We start from the raw sequence: 24,899 nt of genomic DNA, 5'->3' as shown, positions 1-24,899 counted from the left end.
AATATTTTGATGGAGAACCCTCCGACCCACGTATAGGGATGGTCATGCGTTGATCTACGAGAGATTTACGATTATCTCTGGTTCAACTAAATAAGTCAAATTTAGTTAAAAGATTACAACTTAGGTTGAGCTAGATCTAACCCTAAATTACTTGTGGGCCAACCTAGTCCATCCTACACTAGTGTCTTTAAAAGAAACTAATCAAAAGAACTTGACCAGGATCTTGTGTTGAAACCTATTCATTTTGAAGTTGAGTAATGGTTAAAATTCATATATGGCAAGTCAACACTAATCGACAAATATTTTGGAACGAAGATAGTATACTCCCCACTTAAAACCCATAAATATATATGTTCATGTTTGGTTTGGAGGATTCTTAAAAAAAATGGATAAATAAAACCGTTTCATATGAAAATCCTGTAAAATTCTTGTGTCCGAAAAGGTCCTAACTTTGACCACTCTTATATCTAAAAGAAAAATTATAAATATATAAGTATGTTGCTCACAAGATGTTAAATAAAATTATATATTTTTTTTATTCACAAGATGTAAATACGGGGTAGAAGTTACCGATCATCAAAACTGAAGCTGTCACAGCTCACCAGTAAACGAAAACGGATGGAGAAGATAAGAGCAGCAATGGTTAGATGGCAGGTGGTTGTGGTAAACAGGTTGAAGACGACAACTGCGACAGCAAGAACGCGAGGCCAGCGACCACAAACCGATCTCCACTTGTGCAGATGATCAGAGAGAGAGAGATGGCCAAGCCGCGAGCAACACGATAAGCCACCCGATCAGTGGCTCGCCTCACTCCATGCGCGAGCTCGAGCTGAGCAGCAAGGCAGCAGCTAGCTACCTAGCTGAGAGAGCGAGTGGACGATGGAATGAGGCTCGCAGCTGCCAAACCTTGCAGCTTCTTCCGAATCTCAAGGGCGGGGGTCGCCGTCGTCGCTGCAGCTGCAGCTGTTCGGCGGCCATGGCGAGCTGCGGCGGCGAGCGGCAATGCGGAGGCCGAACGAGACGACGGCGGGGATGAGCTGGTGTCGCCGACGCGGGCGGGGAGCAGGCGCGCCCGGTTGTCGGCGAGGCGGCGGGAGAGGATCAGGCTGCTGGACGTGGTGGAGGACGGCGCCGCCGGCGCCGTCGGCGGCATCGGCGAGTTCCTCCGGCAGCCCGCCGGCGTGGAGTCGCTGCTCAACACGAGGGCGCTGCAGAGCTTCGCCGCCGTCGAGCCGGAGCCCAACACGTTCCGGTGCACGCTGCGGACCATCGGCTTCCTCGGCTTCCAGGTCGCTCCGGTGCTCGACCTCCGCGTCACCCCGACCTGCACCGACTGCACCGTCGAGATGCTCTCCTGCAGGGTACCCATTGCTCCCTTTGGCTCACTGATTTCGCTCTTGCCATGTGAGCTTAAGCTCCCTGGTTAATCTGGATTAAATTTTGGTGATTTTTTTTGTGGCAGTTTGAGGGTTCAGGCTCAGTTGAGCAGCAGAATGAGCTATTTTCAGGTAAAATTCAGTTTGAGTTTAATTTGCTCATTAAAATTATTAGTAATTAAAAACTCACACTCCTTTAAAATTACTTGTAATTATGAGTGGAAACATCTGATCTCTCGGTGAAATTTAGTAGCATAATCATCAGCTTTTCATTGTGGATCATTTCTAGCTAGTGCCCTTAGTCTGAACTCTGAACTTTCTTTGGGTGTCAACAGAAATTTGTGTCTAATATGGAGGAATGGTCGTTTGCAGCCTTCATGAGCAACCATATAACATGGAAAGACGACGGTGAGGAGCCATGCTTGGACATTGATGTCAATTTGGAGGTCACTCTGGAGGTATATTGGCATTCAGTTCAGAATGATCACATTACATACAGCTTGTAGATGAACAGAACATACTATTTCACCAGTTTTTGCATACTGATTAATTCTTCTTCTGTTGCGACTAAGAGATATTTTCAGTTCAAAATCATTCAACCAGTGATTTTTTTTCAACGTGCACTGAACTTCTTCAGGTGTTCATTACAGGTGTACACAAAGCCATTCACCATGCTTCCATTGTCAGCAGTGGAGAAACCAGGCAACCTGTAATGCTCTCTGCACTGATCACCTTCTGAAAGTTTAGTAAAAGAGGCAAAACAACTCCCCAAAAAAAACACATCTTTTGCACTTGAAACTGAATCATTGTTCACTATTATCGTTTTGGTTTAACCTTGGCACTGAACATCTTGTGCAGGTTGATGCAAGGCCTCCTGGACAGGCTAGTACCCTTACTGGGGGTGCAGCTGCTGAGAGACTACCATTCGTGGGTTCAGCTTCAGCAGCAGCAGCAGCAGCAGCAGCCTGGAACATCCTCATCAGAAACTGCTCAAATCAACACTTGATTGGTCCGGATGGTTCAATCAAAATTCAGGGATTTTGGAGAGGGAAAGAATTCTGAAAAAAAAAAAGCTGGGATTGTTTGGAACAAAATTGGTTGCCTGTGTAACTCAAAATCAGCGAGTCAGAGATGGTTTGTACTATAGTCCATTGGACCATTATTTATGACTGCGTCAATACTTCAGTGAAACTAAGGCATCAAACTCCACAACTTTCAATCGCTGTTCCATTCGAAATACTAGCACTGGTTCTCGCAAGAAAAAAAAAGGAAAGAAAGAAAGAAGCAGAAGAAATAATGAAAAAAAAAATTCAATAAGCACAAGACTGTGCTAGTATTCATAGTATCTCTACTACTTAAATCTACTACTTAAAAGGTCAGCCGTCCTCTTACTCACCCAAAGTCACGCAAAAACAATCTCCACAAAAACCATAAAACAATTGAAGTGGTTTAAAAAATATGTTTTTCCTCTAAGTACACATACAATTCATTATTAGTTTTATGGATCCGTTGCAATATGTGGATATATTCCTGGTAGTAGAAAAATATATAACACCTGGGGGTGAAGGAACTACGAATGGCTTCTGTACAGACAAAATATTTAACTCAAGAAGCCTCTGCTCGTACTAGCGTCCAAGTCCGTGCCCCTTGTTTGATTTTTGTAAAAAAAAAAAATGACGATTGCCGAACTCTCCTTATGCTCAAAGGATTCTTTAGTTTCTTTCCTTCATAATGTCGCACACAATCTAGACGATCGTTATGCTCCAAGGCTCAAGAAGAAACGAAAATACCACCCGAAAAATCAAAAAAATGTTCCGTTGCCGGGATTCGAACCCGGGTCTCTCGGGTGAGAGCCGAGTATCCTAACCAGCTAGACTACAACGGATTATAACCTGATAATGATATTTTCGCTATATATTATGTAATTAATAAAACGATTAGAGGAATTAATATTTTCGCCATTCGAGGCTACCTGCATCCGTGGTGTCGTGTGTCCGTCCTGGCTAGGATGACGTGGACATGGGTACAAAAGAAAGATATGGCTGAATGATTGATGTGTTGAAAAATTAGCAGTACACCAAAACTGCTTGCAACTGATGAGTAGACTCCAGTGGTGTACTTACTATGTGTGCATACACATCTTCAAGCTAGGTAGACCGTAGATGCCATCATTTCATGACCTCACCAACATCTCCAACCTTGGTCCCTGGACATGTCTCAACTAGAGAATTAAAGAAACAGTAACTTTAATTGCTGCTGCAATGTTGGTGGTTGTTCAATCTGGTCAACTCTCTCTGCTTGAAATGAACTTGTTGACCACTGAGACAAGTGCGGGTATAGGGAAATTTTAGAGTGTGGACAAATCTTCAAGTGTTTAGTATAAATATTTGTTTCCAATTAATTGAGAAAACATTTAAATTATATTGTGAAAGACGAACACAAACATTAGCACACACTAAGAGCAGTACATGTAATACAAGCACATCACATGTACTACCTCCGTTCCAAAATATAAACATTTCTAGGTTAGTAGGTTATTTAGCATATAATAAGGAGATGCCAAAAGATTTTTTTTAGTCACTTTAGTAGTCATTTTTTTTAATTTTGATTGATTATATTCCTGTTTTAAATATCAAATTGGCTCTGAAATCATTGAAATTATTGAGATCATGAGAATATATTAGTGCAGAAATGCTTATACCGTGGTATAAAATTTAAATCCTAAAAATGTTTATATTCTGGAACCAAGAGAGTACACACCATGAATGCACCTTCTTTTAACACATGCTAAAACAAAGGAGAGAACAACGGTAAATTCGTGCTTAAACTTTATAACTGGGGTATCATATTTTCTGATATAAAACTTGATACCATATATTATGTATCTATAGTTATCAAATTAATTTTTTACCTTCAGATAGTACAGTTAATTTCTCATTGAACTATATGGCTTGGTACATATATAACTTCTCATTGAACTAACGGGGCTTAATTTCAACTCGAAATTATATATATAATGTGCATGTGAGCGCTCCGTGGGAGGAGTCCGTTACATCTCTTTAGAAAACGGGAATTCTATTACGAATTTAGTTCTCACTTTGTATGTATCTAGTCTAGTTTTAAAATACCTCTTGCAGTCGTTTGCCTCTTGTTTGCACAAAGTTCTTGATTTCTCCTGTTGCTATAGACTTTGATATGGCACAAGTTGAATCACTTTTGAATTCGTGCATTTATACATGCATGGTGAGTTTTTGACCATATACATACATTGATACATACTCCAGGCATGCAAAAGGTAATTAATTAAACACTGCCAAAATTCATTCATGATGGTCAGTACGTATCTTCAAATATAATGCTTCTTCTGGCATCCTCCAGATTGAATTGCAAGGAAGTTAGACTGCACAATTCAAACAATTCCGCTCAAAAAAATTAAATTCAAACTTCCGCGCCATCGGTCGATTTCGCGCCTTTTTTTTCCTTCTTCTTTCTTTATGCTTCCCCTACAAAAATTGCACCAAATCACACAGGAGAAATAGTTTCTATTTCACAAAAACATCCATCTCATATATTACACAAAGTTCCTTTTCCAGAACCGGTTATTACACACATTACACAAGCTAGGATATATCATACAGAGAGTGCATGACCAAAGGACGTACAGTACTACATCCAAATTTATTCCATGACCAGACTACTCTCAACTCTGCATCAGCATATGAGATCTCCTCGAGATCACCTGCATATACATGGCTAGTTACACCATTAGGACAGCACAGCACAATACAACACAACCACAATTAGTACAAAACATAGGAGTACTACATAATCAATCGGTTTTTTCACAATACAATACTTAAAAAGTACCTTGAGATACTAAAAGTTTTAATATAAATTTGTCGTACCTTAAGATATATACCTTAAAGTACTAAAATTTTATACTGAAAAATGTGGTACCTAAAGGTATTTTTTAAGGATTTGATATGGTCGTCACTCTCCCTGCTGAACAATGGCTATCAAGGCGGCGACCTCGTCGATGTCCATGGAGAGCAGGCGGTCCGCTGCCGCTATGACGTCCTCGTCTGTGGCGTTGTCAACTTCGTTGCTGTAGTAGTAAGGATCGACGGCTGCAGCAGCGGCGGTGGTGGTGGTATGGTGCAGGTCGGTCGCCGGAGCCGCCATGGGGGCCGGCGCTGCTGCTGCAGCGGCGAACACGGCGGGGACGGGCGGCGGCGGAGGCGGGCGGAAGAGGAAGGAGCCGACGTCGTGGGCGTACCGCTCGGCGATGGCCCTGATGTTGCTGAGGGTGAGGCCGTAGCGCCTGCGCTCGTCGATGTAGAGGCGGCGCGGCGCGAACGGGAAGTTAAAGGCGCGGCCGCCCGGCGGGCTGTGGCCGTGGAAGCAGTAGAGCGCGGCGTCGTAGGCGAGCGCCGCCGTCCGGGGGCACGGGAACGTGCCGATCCACAGCCTGGACTGGGTGCCCGGCACCCGGATCTCCGCCGCCCACCTGCCCCACAGCCGCCGCCGCACCCCCCTCAGCCCCAGGTTCTTCGGCGCCGCATGATGCGGCGGCGGCGGTGGCACCATGGTGAAGCGAAGCGAGGACGGGGAGAAGACGACGCCGGCGCCGGCGCCGGAGAGGAGGAGATGGAAATGGTGAGTTGTGGTGGGGGGAGAGAGGGGAGAAGGGGTTATGAAGGCGGGAGGGGTGGACACGTGGCGGCATGCACGCATGCATGAGTAACGTGAGAGGGAGCCCACGTGTCCATGCAACCTGCACGTTTATTTGACAATTTGTAAGATACTATTTTTATTTCTATTTTTTATTTTTTTATTCATTTATTTACGAAGAGAGAGATATATCTTAGACACCTAATGAGCCATGCATACGTAGTTATATCTCTAGTCTTTATATGAGATAGAGATATGATTAAAGCACGTATATTACTGCATATACAGAAAAAGTAGTTGAAGCCAGAAACGCAAAAGGAAAATGTTTCAAGAGGTCCAATAGCCTTTCTTTTCAACTTTTGAAAAATTCGAAGTAAACTTAGCGTAATGTAAAACCATAGAATAGGCCAAACCTCCTATTTCGCCAACGGAACCAACGGCCGTATGCGATGGAACGTGGTGGACCAAGAAGAGGGTTGTACAAATTTGAAAAGAAGCATCATCATTTGGATACCAAAATGAGGCGCTTTAGGGTGTTGTTTGTCAGCTTTTAGATAAAAGATAAATTATTTTCTAATTTTAATTATAGTTATTTAATAGTGTAAATGATGAAATTAGCTACTATAAGCTTAGAAATCTATTTCAGAAAGGTACGATGATGAATTCTATATATAAACATTTTTAAAAAAATACATTTTAATAGTTCAAGAAACGTGCGTATAAAAGTCGAGAAAAAATCTGAGAAAAATCTAGAGTTAAGAACGCAGTATCAATTGAATTAGGAAACAACAAGGGGCCGAACATTTGATGTCTTGCAAAACATCGAACGCTGTTGCACCATACTGTAGAAAAATATTTTAAATGTGTCATCATGACGTTAATAGAGATTCAACTATGGTACTTGAAGATATAGGGTTTGGCTACCGGCGATGTATGCACGAGATAGTAGACACATGAAGTTTTATACATTTAGACTCTATCAGGTAATTATTTCTATGTTTGTTGTTGGTTTCGCAATTGCAACGAGCTCATATAAGTACAACATAAGAAGGAAAGCCTTAATGTAGTTTATGGTTATATGAAGTGGTTATTGACAGCTTTTGTCATGCTTATCCAATGTTGGTTTGATGAGATTTGTGTTGTCTGGCTTCTATTGCCCCTTAGAGTATGTTGGCCTCTCAAAGCTCATTGGCATGTCTTCTCTTTTCTGAGGCTCTTGTATTGTCCTTATGTCCAAATAGAACTAGGAAAATAAGTATGAATAATATATGAATAATTTTTATATGAATTGAGTAGGACTCTGAAAAATCCTTGGGGTAAACGATCGTGTAGATAGAATCATATCTGGATCGATATAATCATATATAGATTGGATTATCGTTTTCTTTAAGTATAATTTACTTCTACCGTATAGGATTGGGTACATGCTATTTCTACCGAGATAAATGCATATATATGGGTACCCCATATATATATCAATGACAAACCACTTGATAAAAAATATTTTATCACTTGATGAAAAATGTCTCATTACTTGACAAAAAGAATGTTTCAAGAATGTGTAAATCTAAAAAGAGCTTATTGCAATACAGAGATATTGCTACGTCAAATTGAAGGAAACAGGGTATGCATCATTTGCAACATTGTAGTAGAATAGGTGAAACACTTGAATAGAAGAAAATGAAACAAGATCAAAAATATTCCAACAAAGTTTATCGTCCCATTCTTTCCCTACTTTTCTAGAAACCATCTCTAGGAAGAGGACCATAGGTGACGGCAACCGCGCTAGTTCCATCAATTGCTCTATGTTAAAGATTGAGAAGGACGTGAATATATCCATTAGTAATTTTATAAATAAAAAGTTATATATATATATATATATATATATATATATTCTCTTAGCGAACTAAAAGCTAATATAAAAAATAAACTTGACAAAAAAATCATTAAAATTAATTTTAAATTTCAAATTAAAAAATTAAATTTTGGCTTATAAAAAAACGAAAATATGGGGAACACGGGGTAGGTTTTATTTCGAACATCCCGCACGTTGCACCGCCGAGCGCGAGAGGACGCACGGAGCGTACGTGCGCGCGCGGCGACGTCGTTCGGTGCGCGGACGTGAGCGATCGAGCCGAGCCGAGCCGCGACCGCGCCGCTTGTCTCTTCCGCTGCAACACTACAAAAAAGCATCGCTCTGACTTTGCAAGAGTCCATGCCAGTGTGTAGGTGGACACAGCGGCCGGCTTAATTGGTTAATTAATCACGACATGGCCTCACCTCGTTAATTATGCCATTGCTCCCTCCAACAAAACCTCCATCGTGTTAATGATTTGATTATATATGATGGACTTTTGCCAATCCTGCGTGCATACAGATATATACTCTCTCCGGTCGTTTTTTAATTGACGTCGACTTTTTTGTCAACGTTTTATCTTTAAAAAATACATAATTATTGATTATTTTGTTATAATTTAATTTATTACTAGAGTAGTTTGTAGTTTCTAGTATGATTTATAATTTTATATATTTCGATAAAATTTTTTAAATAAGACAAAAGGTCAAACATAAATCCAAAAGTCCATGGTATCAATTAAAAAGGGAGAAAGTAAAAAAATATTTTTAAATCTTTTTAAGAAATAATTTTATTACTAAATCTCCGGGGAAAAATATTTTCACCGCATGAACTTTTTGGCCACGCCACCAATAATGGTGTGGCAAGACTGTCATGCCATGGCACGCCGATTAGGCTGCGTGACGACGTTGTCTTGCCACGTTAATGTTGGTGGTGTGACCAAGAAGTTCAGACTTGAAAATATTTTCTCCGGATGTTTAGTAACAAAATTATTTCTTAAAAAAGTTTAAAAAATAAAAAAAATTCGAAAGTAAATGAATAAAAACAGACTTATTACGCTAAGATGCAGCTTAAGTAGTTAGTTTTTTATAAGTCTATCAATCGGTAGATTTAACGTATATGTTTATATTTACGACTAATTACTTTTTAGTGACAAGTGAGTATCCTTCAACAATAAGATATTAATGAACACTTTATTCATCTAAATGATTTTGTCCTATAAAATATTTACAGGTTTAGGAAATGCGTGCGCGCGTTTACCAAGGTGATCGTGCAAAAATGAAAAGTAACAGAGGTAGCGCCTGATATGCATTACACGTAGATCGATATGAACATCGCAACGCTCCGCATTGACGCCTAATGCGTCACTCACTTCCATCGGCGTGGTTTGACTCTTGCTGCGGCGTACTATTATGCATCATCTGCTGGATGCATATACGAGTTGAAAACTTCGTTACGTAAGTTCATCTTTTTGTCGTTGGTTTATCATATCCTGAGGATTATGTATTGTGCTGCGTATTTATGCTATGCTCATATATCTTGAGGATATGTTAATTAAGATTTTCTACTCGTATCTAAGACTCAGTCACTCATCTCCATTAATCAATATATGTCTAAATTCCCTCACATCTATATTTATATATATATTCTTAACTATCTTAAAAGTAAATATTAAAAATAAACTTAAAAAAAACTTAAAAATCAACTCCAAATTCAATGTTGAGAATTTAAAATAGATATTTCGATCATTTCAAACTTTATAATAGTGATAGGTTTTACCTAAATGCATGTAATAATATCTATATTTTTCATATATATTGTAAAACTTGTTAGTTTTATCTAAATTTATCAATTGATATATATATATATATATATGAATCTATATAAAGCTAAAAAAGCTAAAAAGTCTTACACCGTAAAACGGAGAAAGTAACTGTAGCTCCCGTGCTCCACTTTGAAGTAGAGGTAGGATGTTGCCAACTTCTCGTCCATTATATCAGAAAAGACGATGCTAGACCCAGGTTCCAGAATGCCTCGACGAATGCTGCGTTACCCACTCTCCATGTCCCATTTGTAATTATGTGCATATGTTTCATAACTATCTACACTAATACGGCACAGATATCTGACGACCGTTGAGAATTTTGTCCAGCGTTCCAAATATGGAGAGCATCTTCGTCCGACCGGTGTAACAAGATGGAATCAAGTTTTTTGGGACATCGACGGCATACGGCAAGGCTGCAAAATATTTTCAACGAAATGCTATCATGTACTACGATGAATCTAACGCATTTCAGGGGCACTCCAATTTGGAGGATTTCGAAGGAAAAAAATCTAGAGAGAAAACTGTCAAAAATCCTGTAAAATTCCGTTCAAAGAAGGCCTTCAAAGGGAAAATACGCCATTCATCTACTTGTGCACGGCAAACATATATTTGCACTGCAGAATCTGAAGCACGTTGCATTATTACAGAGTGCTCCAGGGTAGCGTCTCAAAATGAAATGAAATATAAAAGAAAGAATAGTAAAACCAAAGAAAGAAAAGAACACCCTCACACTGGTATTAGGCTTTTAGGTAAGAAGCAATCGACCGTTCAAAAAAACGACTATGCTTCCGGTGCGCAGATGCCATACAGATAATAGACTGATCTGCATTCTTACAACAAGGGGCTGGGGCCCATCACATGATGATTTCCATCTCCGGCTTCCTTGGCTAGCTAGATCACTGCATGCAATACCGTCAGCTGCTCCTAATAGAAGCACATCCACACGGAGCAAAGCTCTTACCTTGTTTGGAAATTACAAATGGGTGTCAGCTCATAAGGCTGTTCTGCAACTCACTGAGAGCTGCCATTCGCAGGGCGTGCGAACTTGTTGGTACTCCAGCAGCGCCACCAGAAAGATCCACCTTTGCTTGCTCATTGTTGTCTTGAAAGTCATGTGAAAGTTGCAGCTTTGATAAAAGCTTCACAATATTACATGACAACAACTAATTTTAATGGCATCCAGTCAGTTTGGGTAGTCAGTCGAACCAAAGCATGCAATGGTACGGGTCTACCACTCCGCAATGTGATGATGCACATGGATTCACTGTTTCATCAAGGATCCTCTCTTTGATCAAGCACATCAGAATGTGAAAGTCTGAATACGCTAAGCTCCACAACATGATAACACATAACAGGTTTCCTTGAGTTCTACAAGTCTGTCAGATAGTAACATGCATGCCTATTTACAGTAAATGTAAAGGCAAACAACAATAGACTTCTATAACTTCTGGGTGCTACTACGCCAAAAAAGATATTATTTTTTAACAAACTTTTAGAAGCACTAGAATAACTCACATTTTCAATTAATTTCTAAATTGGCTTTAGGAATCAATTGACCCATTGTCAACAATGGAAATTAAGCCAAGTTCCGTTATCCAAACAATTAACCTCAAGACAATGGTTATATAGGTCCCCTAACAAATACACCAACATGGGGAAGGACGGAAAGGCGCCGTCCTCTTTTTACAGAGATAAGAAAATTTTGTGGTAGAACAAAGATCAAGTTGATAAATTTTTATTTATGTTCTGACAAAGGCAGCATATAATTGATGAAATAGTGAAATACCGACATAAAGGTATCAATCCTATGATACTGAGCTATCTTGTAGTTGACTTGTTTCTTAGACCAAATCTCCATTACAAACAATAGCACCAGGGAGATGATTCTCGTAAATAAATTTTGTACAAAATGAGAAGACACACTGAAGAGGATTCCAGGCAAACATATAATAAGAAATGGAGGATCTACCTGTCAAGAACCTCTGAAATATTTTTCAAATGAAAAAAAAAGACACCATCACTAGCAATCAGTAAGAACTAAGAACCAACGTATTTGAGATATCAAACAGTTACGCTGAAATAAAGACAACAGACAATCTTGACAAAACTGAGAGACCACGATGAACAGTCTAATAATATTTCATAGCACACGGTAGCAATCTAAGACACAAAAGGCTGGTTGAAATTTATAAGATAAATTGCCATTTTCCCAGAGTACCGGTAACCAAGACAAGTAAACCAAGCTTCAGCAGTATATGACAAATTAACAACGGATATTCTTGACCAAAATCTGTAGCGATAAAGAAATCCATAAATCCAGTTGCCACTCCAAAATGTTTACCATTAGGATGGTGACTCAACTAAGGTCTCAAGGGGAATACAGCAGTGACTACTGACACAGATAGACCCCAGACATTCAAACTGAACCTTGACGACGACGCTGGACCTTCTTGACCCTCAAGACTGTTCTAGGACTCACTGTAACAGTAAGGACATGATATATCAAGCCATGCACAAGAGATCATGAAGACGAGCAAATAAAGGAACTGTTGTATTGAAAACGTAAGTGCATGCAATTTATACTGTTCTAATGAAAGACACGGCTAATACTGAGGATCATACTGGAGGTTCTGAATCACACACCTGATTGTCCTGATCTGTAGACGGATCATTTGCATTGTTTGTTTGAAATGGCTTTTCTGCCTCACAAGTTGGACGGTTACATTTTGTGCGGAATGGGTAGTTTATGTTATTACACTTCTCGCATTTCCAACTACCTTCTGGCATCTTTGGTTCTGCCATGTTAATATTACATGTAAAACTTATAGTCAAAAGGACAAAACCATTAGAACATGCATTTAAGTGACATGCAGAATTTATTCAATGTGGAAATAAGCTGTCGTTGACAAGGGGATCTTAGGAGTTACTGCTTTCATGGTATTAATGGTACATAAAGAATCATAAAATTAAAGCATCGCATGTATAGTGTTAGACTTACTTGAACCCCTTGAACCATCAGGTTTGGACCCCTGCACAAGAGTTAATATGCAAACTATGAGCACAGTAAGCATAATGGTTGAGCTCTAGAATACAACAACAGAAGCAAAAGCATGAGAGAAAAATAACAAAAGGTCAGATGAAAGCAAACACACTTAGGAAAAGAGAACAGCCCAGACTATATTACTATAAATTTGCATACTGATTGCATAGCTCAAGTAATAGCTTGAAACAATTTATGACATTCCACAACCCACACTAGTACTATTAAAAATCATTGACTTGCAACTGCATGGCAGCAGTCACTTGATTAATGGCCAAAGCAGTAGGGTGGACATTGTATTGCTATGTCCAGGGTTTCCAAATTTGCTGCATCAAGAGGAAAGTGCAACTTGTTTTGCCAAGAAAGAATAATAGCCACAACTCACAAGAAATGCTTATCAACTTAGTGCTCAGATCCTGGTGCTCAAACAATTGAGGCATATTTTTTATATTGCATTGCAGTGCAAGAACATATTGTCTAGACAATCAAATCAAGGCATATCTATTTATTATCAGTATTTACACAAAAACATTGGTTGGTTTTAGATTTATATAAACAAAGTTATTTCGTAATTCAAAAGTAGTAATACATTAAGTGGAAACTTGCACAGTACAAAGAATCGTCGCAAGTGATCAAACCTGGTTTTCAGGTCTTGGTGTGTTGCACTTTCTCATATTACAGACTGTCCGGAATGCAAAGTTAATGTTGTTGCAGTTAGGGCATTTCCAATCATTATCGCGCCCAGCTCCTACAATAAAGAGTCAATCAATAGACAACAAAACCAATGAAAAGTCCCAACCCATCTCATTGCAAATATATACCTGCAGGTTTCTTCTGGGACCCTTCCTCTGAATAGGAACCGGCCCTTGTTCCCTTCAAAAAATAATATAAATAAGAGTTGCACAGTTTTCTCATGATGATGTATCACACAACAATAGCAAATGGCAGTTAGAGAAAGCCCTTCAACAGTTAGACCCACAGGCCACAGAGCACAAAGTAACAGGCTCCACAATAGTTTGTTATGTAAAGGAATAAAAATTAAATCAACCTAATATGCATGAACAAAGTACTCATAATCCAAAAGAGTTTACCATTGCACCAGGGCCAGCAGGTAAGCCCAAGCTATATCTGTCCATGGGCATCCCATACATCCCTCCTATTTAGAGGACAGGAAATAGTTAGATAGAAGGTGTAAGGAATAGTGCCACACAAGTAATATATAGATTGAGAAAGTGCTGGTGACTTTTTATCTAATATGCATTTAAATCATAAACTGCAACAGCAAACCAAACAAAAAATGAGATAGCAATAACTATTTTGTCTATAACAGTTTACATACTATAGTGTAGAAGAGTGAAATAATTCTTACAGAGATATACATGCCACCATTTCTATCCAGTAACTATAGAAAATAAATGTCAGGCAAAAGCATGTTTCCTGTAGAATCCAATCATGGTCACACTAAGATTGCATAAAATAACAAATATAGTCTCCAAAATGCTACCTATCATATCCAATAAGGCAGGCACTTTAGCACTTAGCAATTAGTACAGTAGATATTGTTGTTGAACTCTTTACCTGGCCCCATCATTGAGCCACCGGAATATGGAGGTGGCCCTGCCATATGCATCGGGCCATAGGGGCTACCCATTGGCAGGCGGCCACCATAGCCATATGGATATCCAGAACCCCCAGGGAACTGAGGGATACCATAACGTGGCAAAGCAGGCCCGCCATAGAGGGAGGCACCATACGGAGGAGCAGCCCCACCAAGGTACATGGATGGCGGCGTCCCTGGGCTCATGTATCCCCCAGACATGGGGAAGTGGGGCGGAGTCTGCATAGGTTTCTGCATATCCTTCTGAATGAAAGGCAACAGCACAACTAGGTAAATGCAAAATCACAACAAGTGGAACTAATCAACCACATGCGTGCACATCAATGGCAACGGCGAGCAGGCGCAGGTACCGTATAGTCCGCGGGCCTGGACTGGTTGCAATTGCGCATGTTGCAGGTGGTGCGGAAGGCGAAGTTGACGTTCTGGCAGCTGGGGCAGACCCAGTCGTCCTCACGCCGCCCACCTGAGTGTCATCCATTCAGTCATTCGCACCAAAAACGCAATTCCCCACACACACACAGCATACACAGTAGCGAAGACGAAGATTAAACGATGATGCGGCGAAGCAACCTACCGTCGGTCCGCGCGCGCTTGCCAGCAGCTTGGCCGCGGTTGTCGACCTGCAAACAGACAGCCAAACACCGCGGGCGTGAGTTTCCGAGACGAGATCCATGGCCGATCGAGAAACAACGGGTCCAATTCCAGCCAACCCCTACCCCACTAACCCTCCCACCCACCACCCACCCAACAACACACGCCACCTCGACGGCAGCGGCGACGGATGGATCCCGGCAGCAAACAAACCGAACCGCCGATCGACCGATCCGCGGCGGCGAAACACCGCAACGCGAGGGAGGAGGAGACCCGTACCTGAGAAGACATGGCTAGCCGGTGCGCGGCGAGAGGGCCCGGGCTCCTTCGGAGCAGAGGGAATCCGGCGGGCGGAGGACGGGGAATCCGGCGGCGAGGGCTAGGGTTTTGTGCGCCTCTCTCTCTCTCTCTCTCTCTCTCTCTCTCTCTCTCTCTCTCTCTCTCTCTGATTTCGGGTTGAAAGTTGAAACTGATTTCGGGTTTGCACGACAACGCATCCTCCGTACGTGCGCTGTATAGCGCAAAACGTGGACGGGGCGACGAGGCGTGGAAAGTGGGAAATGGGAACCGAACATTTGGGCCCACGCGCGCACACCCGCCGCTGTTAAAGTGGGCCCTCCGCCTCACCTGGCAGGCTGGCAGCCGCATCCGGCCCATCTGTAAACTCGCCGTGGGCTTTAGGCCTGTTTGGGGCTTTGATTGATGATTTTGCAAACATTGGGTTTGGTTCTCTGCCTATAATTCTTTGCTAGTGGCAAAATCTAGTCAAATTTAAGCCCTACAAATTTATTGTTATGGGTACAGTTGTATTTGGTGTATTATCAATATTAGTACGAGTATTGTATCCGTGTTAACTTTGCGGTTCAATTTAATAATAGAAATAAGATATCTTAACTCTTCCAAATACAATTATATAAACCAACATTCGAAGTTATATGCCAAAAAAAAGTATTTGTTAATCCGGTCTAAACTAATGTTTATAAAATAGCAATAAACCATCCGTTAACATACACTATTATAGCTTTACACGATTAATCATATATTGGCGCACATCGTAGGTACAAGTTTTTAGGTTTAGACAATAATTTTAAAATTTGCAAGGCCGAGTTTGTAGACTAATTTCATAGATATTGCAATGGCAAGTTTATACCCTAATTTTAGAACCACCGCAGATCAAAATCACACATCGTATGAATAATTTTAATTAAATATTTTATTTACATTATCTAATATGACCTCAAATTTTAACTTTGTAAAGCCAAAGTTAATAAAAGTTAATTTATACAAACATGAGTTTCAACCCATACCATTTCCACTCTTCTTGTTAAATGAAACATTGTTGTATATATATCAATGAACAAATAAACATGTAACACTAATTCAGAGTCTAATTTTTTACAATTGTTATCCATAAACGATTAAAAATGTTTTTCAGTGATTTATCATTTGATATATCAAAAAAACTATTTATTTCACCTAGAAAACAGTACCCACACAATATTTGTATAACCCTAAATACTCATTTCTATTTATGAGAGATTTATTTAATGGTATTGTTAGTGACTTAGCTGTTTGGACATCCAATAATAGCAGTTTAGATCCTTGATCAATTTGATGATGAGCAACTGTGACGTGGTGGTGAACACGAACATAATTATATTTTCATCGTTGTCGACGTTTTAATGGTGTTTCGCACTCCCTTATGCTACCGTGTCAACCATACCGATGCTGTGATTAGATTTTTTTATTCCAAAGATATATAATGCATATTTATAGAAACTTTATGATGGGAAAGTTTATATCTCTATATTTATATAAAGTCTCAAATATATAATAGTACTGTCATGTCTCTAATTGAAAATGCAATTAATAGCATACGAAAACTCTATAATTAGTACGAGAACGTATCTAAAATACAAATTAGAAATTCTTTGGCACGGTCAGGTTTGGCTACAAACCAGACACACACACTACTTTTTCTCGGGTAAACAAGTCGTCCAGTTCAGTATCAGGTCAGCCAAGAGAAGAGAGTGCATCGAGCTGACCAAGTGACAACCTTTGACCCCGAAAAAGAGTTAAAGCAGAACGAACAGCATGGACGATGCATGCATGGCGGTCAAGATCGATCGAACCCTTCGTCCTCGTGCGTAGGTAGTCGCAATCTCGCCTGCCTTTTGCTGCATTCATCATCACTCGCATGCCGCTACTGCTACCTCGCCGGCCACCACCTCGCCGCCCCTGTGAACGATCACGAGTCCACCTTCTCCCGCCTCTCCTTTCCTCGATCGATCACGACGTCGGCGATCTGACTATTTATATTACGATGATGCTAGCTTGATCGCCGCCGGGCCACCGGGTATTGCAGGGATGGAGTCGGAGGGGGAGGAGGAGACGTCCATGTCGTCGTCGTCGTCGTCGAGGGCGCCGCTGCTGCTGCTGAACCCGGTGTACGCGCGGAGCAAGTCGGTGATCCACGACGAGCTGCGCAACTTCCGGGTGTTCCTGCAGTGGTGCGCGCTGGACCACTCCTCCCGCGCCGCGCGGGCCGCCTCGTACGCGGCGTTCCTCGCGCTGGCGCTCGCCGTCCCGGCGGCCGTCTCGCTCTCGACCCGCGCCGACGCGGGGATGTCCCCGGTCTCGGCGTCGGCGATCACGTTCAACCGCGTCGCGCAGATCCCGGCGTCGGGGCTGGCGGTCATCTCGTTCGTCGCGCTCGCCGCCTTCTTCCGCCGCTGCGGGGGGCTCCGGCAGCTGCTGTTCCTCGACGGCGGGCTCCGCGACGACACCGCCTTCGTCCGCCGGGGCTACGCGCGGGAGCTGGACCGCGCGTTCCGCCTCCTGGCCGCTCTGCTCCTCCCGTCGCTCTGCGTCGAGGCCGCCCACAAGGCCGTCTTCTTCTTCGCCACCGTGCGCGTCGAGCCGCCCTCGCCGCTGCTCCCCGGCGCCGCCGGCGTGCCGTGGCGCGCGGTGGCGCTGGTGGCCACGGTGGCGTCGTGGGTGTACCGCACGGGCGTCTTCCTCCTCGTGTGCGTGCTGTTCCGCCTCACGTGCGAGCTCCAGATCCTCCGCTTCGAGGGGATCTACCACATGTTCGACGTCGAGGCGCGCGCCTCCGCCGCCGAGATCTTCGCCGAGCACCGCCGCATCCGCACGCAGCTCCTCGCCACCAGCCACCGCTACAGGGCGTTCATCATCTCCTGCCTCGTCACCATCACCGTCAGCCAGCTCAGCGCCCTCCTCGTCGCCCTCTCCTCCAAGGACGGCAAGAGCTTCGCCAACTCCGGCGACCTCCTGGTACAACGGCACAGCCACTCCTCCGTCGCGGTAAGCTCGCTCGGCTCGACACGGCGCTCACCCTCCTCGCCTGCCGCGCAGGTCGGCTCGTCGGTGCAGCTGAGCGGCTTCTTCATGTGCCTGCTCGGCGCGGCGAGGATCACGCACAGAGCCCAAAGGATCGTGTCCATCGCGAGCCAATGGCACATGACGATGGAGTCCGTGCACCACGCGAAACCAGCGGCGACGAGCAGCTCGTCGGCCAGCGACATGGACGCGCTCCACCCCTCGGCCGGCGCCGCTCCGGCGTCGCACCAGCCGGAGCTCGGGACGACGGCGGCGGCGTGCGCCTACAGGAGCAGACACGCTCTCGGTACACCAGACAAATTACCCACTCGCGCCATTTTTTTTCTCTTTTCCTCACCAGTTGAGAGATTCAAATTCACTCGCGCCATTTTTTATTTATTGCAGTGACGTATCTGTCACACAACAGCGGCGGAATCACGCTGTTCGGGTTCACGCTGGACAGGGGATTGCTCCACACCATCTTCGCCTTCGAGATGACTCTGGTGCTGTGGATTCTAAGCAAATTTGTAGAATTCTCCTAATTCTACCTCGTGTTAAACCGTAGTGTAATTGTATAGATGCTTGTCAGCTTATCATGTTTCAGTAAACCGTAGGCACCAATGTACATATCATAATTCAGTTTCCATTCTGAACTATTGAAATGCAAATGTATATTTAGATGGTCGGCTATGGAATATAATAGTAACAATCTTGCATATTTGCAAGACGTTTTCCTCAATATACATGGCATAATTTAGTGCCACTATGATTGTTTGGTTTTTTTATAAAAAAACAAAACGACATATTTATAAATGAAAAACTGTGAACAAAACTTTAATATATGTATTCCCGGTGATCTGAAATCCAAGACTGTAAAATAAACTCCATTGAAAAAACCTCAAAATCAACTCTAAAATTAATGTTGGGAAATTTAATTTTGGCTTATATAAGCATAATCATAAGAAAAAGATAGAGATGGTGAATTGCTGAAATTGTCACTTTGAAGATCTGTTTGATAGATCTCTTCCTCTTAAATTTAGCTCTAGGAGATGAGTCTTTAGAGGAACTGTAAAGCTACTCGAACTGAGCTCCACATCTTTGGTTTATTTTTTTAAGATCACTATAGCCTGCAGGGGCGGAGCTAGCACGAGATTTCTAAAATCTCTACTAAAATACTATTTCGATCAATGTTTCTCTATACTGTACAATGGAGATGACTCCAATGATAATTTTGGCTAGGTTCGCCTTTATCTATGATAGCTTGCTGCAGAATATTTGGTTGGACTTCATCTCTTGAAGAGATAAAAATGAAGCTAGAGCCCTACCAAATGCTGAATCTGATAAGGACAGCTTGAATTAGCTAATTGAGACAGCAAGTCCAGGTTAGTAGCTGAGAGAGAGAGAGGGGCATTGAAATGGCGACAACCTCGTCGACGCATGCATGCATGGGAGCGGCTATTGTTAGGCTGCAAGAACGACGGCCACAGCCAGCAATGGCCATGCGGCTAGGTCGACGACGCCCCATCTCCGTCTCCACCCTCCTCGCGAGGGCGGAGGAGGGCTCCTGAATCCGCTATCTCTTCCCCGCGATCTCCCTAGCTAGCTGCTTTCCCCTACCGAGAAAACTGCGTACGCCCCCCGGCCCCGCCGTCGTCAAGAGCTGGCGCCGGCGGGCTGGACATGGCCGGAGCGCTGTGCCTCCTCGTGCGCGTGCTAGCCGTTTCGTTCTGCCTCTGCCTCGCATTAGCCACCGCCGACGCCGCGCGCTTCCTGGCGGCGGCGGCGGCGGCCGACGGAGAAGCCGACGCGCTCCTCAAGCTCAAGGCCGGCATCGAGGACGGCGGCGGCGCGCTGCGGAGCTGGTCGCCCGGCACGAGCCCCTGCGATGGCGACGCCTCCAACTGGGCCGGCGTGATGTGCAGCGGCGGCAGCGTGCTCGGCCTGCAGCTGGAGAAGATGGGCCTGTCCGGCACGCTCGACCTCCGCCCGCTCAGCAGCCTCACCAGCCTCCGCACGCTGAGCTTCATGGACAACAAGTTCGCGGGCCCCATGCCCGACGTGAGGGAGCTCGGCGGGCTCCGCGCCATCTTCCTGTCCGGGAACAAGTTCTCCGGGGAGATCCCCGCCGACGCGTTCGCCGGGATGGGGTGGCTCAAGAAGGTGGTCCTGTCACGGAACAGCTTCTCCGGCGCCATCCCGAGCTCGCTCACCGCCGTGCCGAGGCTCCTCGATCTGCAGCTCAATGACAACAAGTTCCAGGGCAAGATCCCCGACTTCCCGCAGAAGGATTTGAAGCAGTTCAATGTCGCAAACAACGAGCTGGAGGGGGAGATCCCGGCGAACCTCAAATCCCTCGGGTCAGAAATGTTCGCGGGCAACGACAAGCTCTGCGGCGGGCCAGTTGAAGCCAAATGCGAAGCGGCGTCGCCTCCGCCGGTAACGTCGCCAGCGGCGTCGGACAAGATCGGGGCCTCGCCGTCGCCGCCTGCAGCAACGACGACCGCGGCCGCGACGACGACGACGACGACGACGGGCACCGCTCCAACCGAGGACGGAACGCAGCAGAAGCCCACCGAGTGGTCGGCGTCCTTCGGCGTCCTCGCGGCGTTCCTCGGCACGGTGGCCATCATCTGCTTCGCGGTGGTCGCGTTGCAGAGGCGGCGGGAGTACAACACCGAGAACTTCGGCCCGACCGCCTCGACGAAGCCCGCGATGCAATCGCTGCCCCCGTCTCCGGCCAAGACCACGCACGCCGCGCCGCGTGGCTCCGCCGCCGCAAACGACGACCGCAGCAGCAGCGCCGGCGGCGGCAGCACGGTGGCGCGGGGGAAGGCCGGGGAGCAGGGGCGGCTGACGTTCGTGCGCGACGACCGGGGCAGGTTCTTCGAGCTGCAGGACCTGCTGAAGGCGACGGCGGAGGTGCTGGGCAGCGCCAACCTCGGCGTCTGCTACCGCGCCACGCTCACCAGCGGCCACTCCGTCGTGGTGAAGCGGTTCAAGGAGATGAACCGCGTCGGCAAGGAGGACTTCGAGGAGCACATGCGCCGCCTCGGCCGCCTCTCCCACCCCAACCTCCTCCCCCTCATCGCCTACTACTACCGCAAGGAGGAGAAGCTCCTCATCCATGACTACGCCCCCAACAAGAGCCTCGCCCACCTCCTCCATGGTATCATCTATCCCCCACGGTGACCCACCTCCATTGTTTTCATCTCTCGCCTTGTCAACGAGATGGATTTTGGGCAGGTGAAGGGAAGGGGATCAAGAAGGCGGTGGTGCACTGGGCAGCGAGGGTGAAGCTGGTGAAGGGGGTGGCGCGGGCGCTGCAGTATCTGTACGACGAGCTGCCGATGCTGACGGTGCCGCACGGCCACCTCAAGGCGTCCAACATCCTGCTCGACGAGCGCTTCCAGCCGCTGCTCACCGACTACGCGCTGGTCCCGGTGATGAACCAGTCGCACTCGGCGCAGCTCATGGTGGCCTTCCGGTCGCCGGAGCGGAAGCAGTTCGGCCGCTCCTCCAAGAAGAGCGACGTCTGGTGCCTCGGCATCCTCATCCTCGAGATCCTCACCGGCCGGCCGCCCTCCTACGAGGCCGCCAAGCCACAGCAACCCCCGCCGCCGTCGGACCAGCCGCAGCCGCCGCCGCCTGAGAACAACCTCGTCGGCGTGGTGGCGTCGACGCCGGAGGGGGAGTGGCTGGAGGCGGTGGTGGACGCCGACCTGAGGCATGAGGACGACGAGTGCAAGGCGGAGATGGTGAAGCTGCTCAAGATCGGCATGGCGTGCTGCGAGACCAGCGTGGACAGCCGGTGGGAGCTCAAGACCGCCGTGGACAGGATCGAGGAGCTCAGGGAGGGGAAGGAGCACGCCAACGAGGACTACTCCTTCTACTCCTCGATCAGCGACGGCGCCGGCCGCGACAACGGCGACTTCGCCAACGTCGCCATCAACTGAACTCGCACCACACACTCTAGCGCGCATCAAATTGTAATTAAGCATCAGCTGGTAAATTTGAGCTCACTATGTAAACTATACATATGATGCCAACACACTCATTCTGAAACTAGCAAATATGTACTATATTTATCTTTTGGAAAAAATTTCGTTAGAATTTGATTCATTTTGTTTCTCACCCCTTACTTTCAGGTTTGTTCATGTAGTGGGTACAACTGGGAAATTTTTGCTATCCATAAAAAGCTAAAAATATGAGTAATTTTACCGTACCTGAGGAGATACTACCGTTTTCTATATAAAATTTGATACCTCTCAATACCTTAGATACTAGAAGGTACTAAATTTTACATAAAAATCAGTGATACCTCATGTACCTTCTCAATGATGAAAAAATGCTCTAAAAATATTGTATATTTTGGTTTTAGTTTGTAGTATCTCAGTGCAATTAAAAAATGTTACCTCCACAAGCCCAGATACATATCTAAAGATTATTATATTTTAGGATAATTAGAGTGAGTAGCGTCAACAATTTACTCCCTCTCTATGGTAATATATGACGCTGTTAATTTTTTTATATTGTCGATCATTTATCTTATTTAAAAAAGTTATGTAAATATGTAAAAATATAAGTTATAATTAAAATATATTTAGTAATAAATCCAATCATAGTAACATAAATAATAATTACGTAACTCTTTTGAATTAGACGAATAATAAAAAATATAATAAAAAGTTAACAACATTTATATTAACATACTGAGGGAAAAAAATATACTTGAGGATGATAAAAATTATCTAAAATCAACGACAATATTAACTACTTAGGTGCTACCTCCGTTTCATAACGTAAGATGTTTGACTTTTTTCTTGTAATGTTTTATTATTTATCGTATTTAAAAGTTATGGAAATATCATGTATTTTGCTTGTGACTTACTTTATTATCAAAAGAATTTTAAACATGATTTATCTTTTTTTATATTTATACTAATTTTAAATAAGACGAACGGTCAAACTTTTTAAACAAAAAATCAAGCATATTATGTTATAAAACAAAGGTAATACTTTACTTTCTCCACCACACCTTGCTGTGGGCGAGATTGCTATATATCGTGATCTCCCAGACACTGACTACCACTCTGAAGTATCAAGCATCCACCAAAATGCAACTTGTGCATTGCAAGATACTCGAACATGCACAAAGGATGCAAAGATCAATATGGCAATGGCAAGGTGCACAACCTTTTATGTGAGAAACCTCTGCATTTTGTTTGTACACTTCCACAACTTGGCTTTCTGTTTCGGAGCTTTCTGCCTCAGTTTTTTTTCCTTATAAACTAAAATTTTAATGCTAAAATTTCGTGATTTTTATTATAGTTTATTTTATAACATTTGTTTTTAAATTGATAAGGACACATATATAAAAGTAATATATATAATGTATTTTAATTACTAATTAATCATACGGACAAATATAATCAGAATGATTGGTCTTTTTGCCTAAAAGCAGGAATTTAGAAAATCTTGCTATGCTTAATTAGCCTATAAACGAGTTGGCGGGCATATCCACTTACACCCCTTACACCCCTAGTTACACATGTGCACACACCAGACGTAAACATGAGCACACCGACGTGCGAATGTAGATATACCGCTCAACTTGCGTCGCCAAACTACATCTCCCTCTGATCCTGTGAACAACATATAGCTTTGAACTTTCAAACTCAATACTATAACACTCCGACTACTTAGTTTTTAACCTAACTTGAAATTTTTTTACATAAGTATAATAGTATGAAAGCTCTAGTCACGACAAACCTAAATATATCATCTTTCATATAGCCAAAATCATATACTTTAAATAATTCATATGGTCAAAGTTATCTCGTATTGATTATATGCAATTTAATTTTACTTTGGCTCACATTTTATCATTAAAGTTTTACTATGGACAGGGTAAATTGTCATTATAGCGGTTTGGATCATCCTAGATAATTTTTTAGTACACATTAACGATATCAAATTACAACAATGACAAATTATCCGATCAAAATTGAAAAATGGGCTTAAAGGTGATATAAAGTAAAACTCAGATGATAAAATGTGGTACAAAATATAACTAAGTTTTAAAAGTAACTTGTTTGAGATCGGAGAGAGTATATCAGTAGTGAGGCATATTATAGATAAATTTCTATATGAAATGATGATTTAGATATACCCTACGGAGTATTTATTATAACAAAAACCAAGGGCAGATAGATGGGTAATATCACTTTTTTGTCCTTGCTCCAAGATTATTGGATGGGGGCAAAGGGTCATATTTCTTCTTAATGCAATTAATGGCATGAAAATATTCTGTCTGTTTTGGGAATTGTTCCATTTACACTTTATTTTTTCTGCTGTGTCCGGTAGGATTTAGGGTATAAAGTCATGTCCTGTAATTTTGTACCGGAATACCCATTTTTTTCTGCAAATTACTGGTAGGAGGAAGTCCATGGCTCATGTGGCATGAAGTCTACGCGTGTGCCACTACCACACCAAGCTCACAAATGCATACCTCCTACGCTCTCTCAAAAAAAAAAAAAACAACTTCTGTTTACCAATATAGATAGACCTATATTTAGATTCGTAGC

General features: G+C 43.6%; 5 protein-coding genes and 1 non-coding gene across 10 annotated transcripts; 3 read left to right on the top strand and 3 right to left on the bottom strand.

Moving 5' to 3' along the window:
* Positions 1-668: 668 nt before the first annotated feature.
* LOC102719139 lies at positions 669-2,849 on the top strand. 2 transcript variants are annotated; one of them, XM_040526891.1, is made up of 5 exons: positions 669-1,361; positions 1,463-1,508; positions 1,749-1,834; positions 2,014-2,085; positions 2,235-2,849. In XM_040526891.1, exons 1-5 carry the CDS (start codon positions 885-887, stop codon positions 2,436-2,438), a joined length of 885 nt encoding a protein of 294 aa, XP_040382825.1. In that variant the 5' UTR covers positions 669-884; the 3' UTR covers positions 2,439-2,849. The 2 variants fall into 2 exon arrangements, with proteins under 2 accessions (XP_040382825.1, XP_006659603.1); XM_006659540.3 differs by having other exon boundaries at positions 670-1,361; positions 2,027-2,085; positions 2,235-2,834.
* A 339-nt stretch (positions 2,850-3,188) lies between these two features.
* On the bottom strand, positions 3,189-3,261 carry TRNAE-CUC. The gene has a single exon. It is a non-coding gene; the product is annotated as a tRNA-Glu (tRNA).
* A 2,105-nt stretch (positions 3,262-5,366) lies between these two features.
* Positions 5,367-5,963, bottom strand: LOC102702034 (ethylene-responsive transcription factor ERF015-like). Its single transcript, XM_040527180.1, has one exon. It carries the CDS (start codon positions 5,961-5,963, stop codon positions 5,367-5,369), a length of 597 nt encoding a protein of 198 aa, XP_040383114.1.
* A 4,477-nt stretch (positions 5,964-10,440) lies between these two features.
* Positions 10,441-15,411, bottom strand: LOC102701751 (ranBP2-type zinc finger protein At1g67325). Of its 4 annotated transcripts, none has more exons than XM_040526759.1 (10): positions 15,256-15,411; positions 14,960-15,005; positions 14,736-14,848; positions 14,346-14,628; positions 13,859-13,923; positions 13,589-13,640; positions 13,406-13,515; positions 12,726-12,756; positions 12,371-12,522; positions 10,441-10,890 (listed from the first exon to the last, which is right to left on the bottom strand). In XM_040526759.1, the coding sequence occupies exons 1-10, from the start codon at positions 15,265-15,267 to the stop codon at positions 10,714-10,716; spliced, it is 1,041 nt and encodes a 346-aa protein (XP_040382693.1). In that variant the 5' UTR covers positions 15,268-15,411; the 3' UTR covers positions 10,441-10,713. The 4 variants fall into 4 exon arrangements, with proteins under 4 accessions (XP_040382693.1, XP_040382694.1, XP_040382695.1 ...); XM_040526760.1 differs by having other exon boundaries at positions 14,346-14,625; XM_040526761.1 differs by lacking the exon at positions 10,441-10,890 and adding an exon at positions 11,849-12,205.
* A 1,933-nt stretch (positions 15,412-17,344) lies between these two features.
* LOC102701474 lies at positions 17,345-19,048 on the top strand. The gene is made up of 3 exons (XM_040527059.1): positions 17,345-18,270; positions 18,352-18,622; positions 18,721-19,048. Exons 1-3 carry the CDS (start codon positions 17,374-17,376, stop codon positions 18,855-18,857), a joined length of 1,305 nt encoding a protein of 434 aa, XP_040382993.1. The 5' UTR covers positions 17,345-17,373; the 3' UTR covers positions 18,858-19,048.
* Positions 19,049-19,831: 783 nt separating this feature from the next.
* LOC102701198 (pollen receptor-like kinase 4) lies at positions 19,832-22,441 on the top strand. Its single transcript, XM_006660233.3, has 2 exons — positions 19,832-21,481; positions 21,559-22,441. Exons 1-2 carry the CDS (start codon positions 19,996-19,998, stop codon positions 22,266-22,268), a joined length of 2,196 nt encoding a protein of 731 aa, XP_006660296.2. The 5' UTR covers positions 19,832-19,995; the 3' UTR covers positions 22,269-22,441.
* Positions 22,442-24,899: the final 2,458 nt, after the last annotated feature.

This window comes from Oryza brachyantha, chromosome 8 (genome assembly GCF_000231095.2).
Source record: "Oryza brachyantha chromosome 8, ObraRS2, whole genome shotgun sequence".
NCBI lineage: Eukaryota > Viridiplantae > Streptophyta > Magnoliopsida > Poales > Poaceae > Oryza > Oryza brachyantha.
The sequence above is the reverse complement of the archived record's forward strand: the minus strand, read 5'-3'. Positions and strand labels throughout refer to the sequence as shown.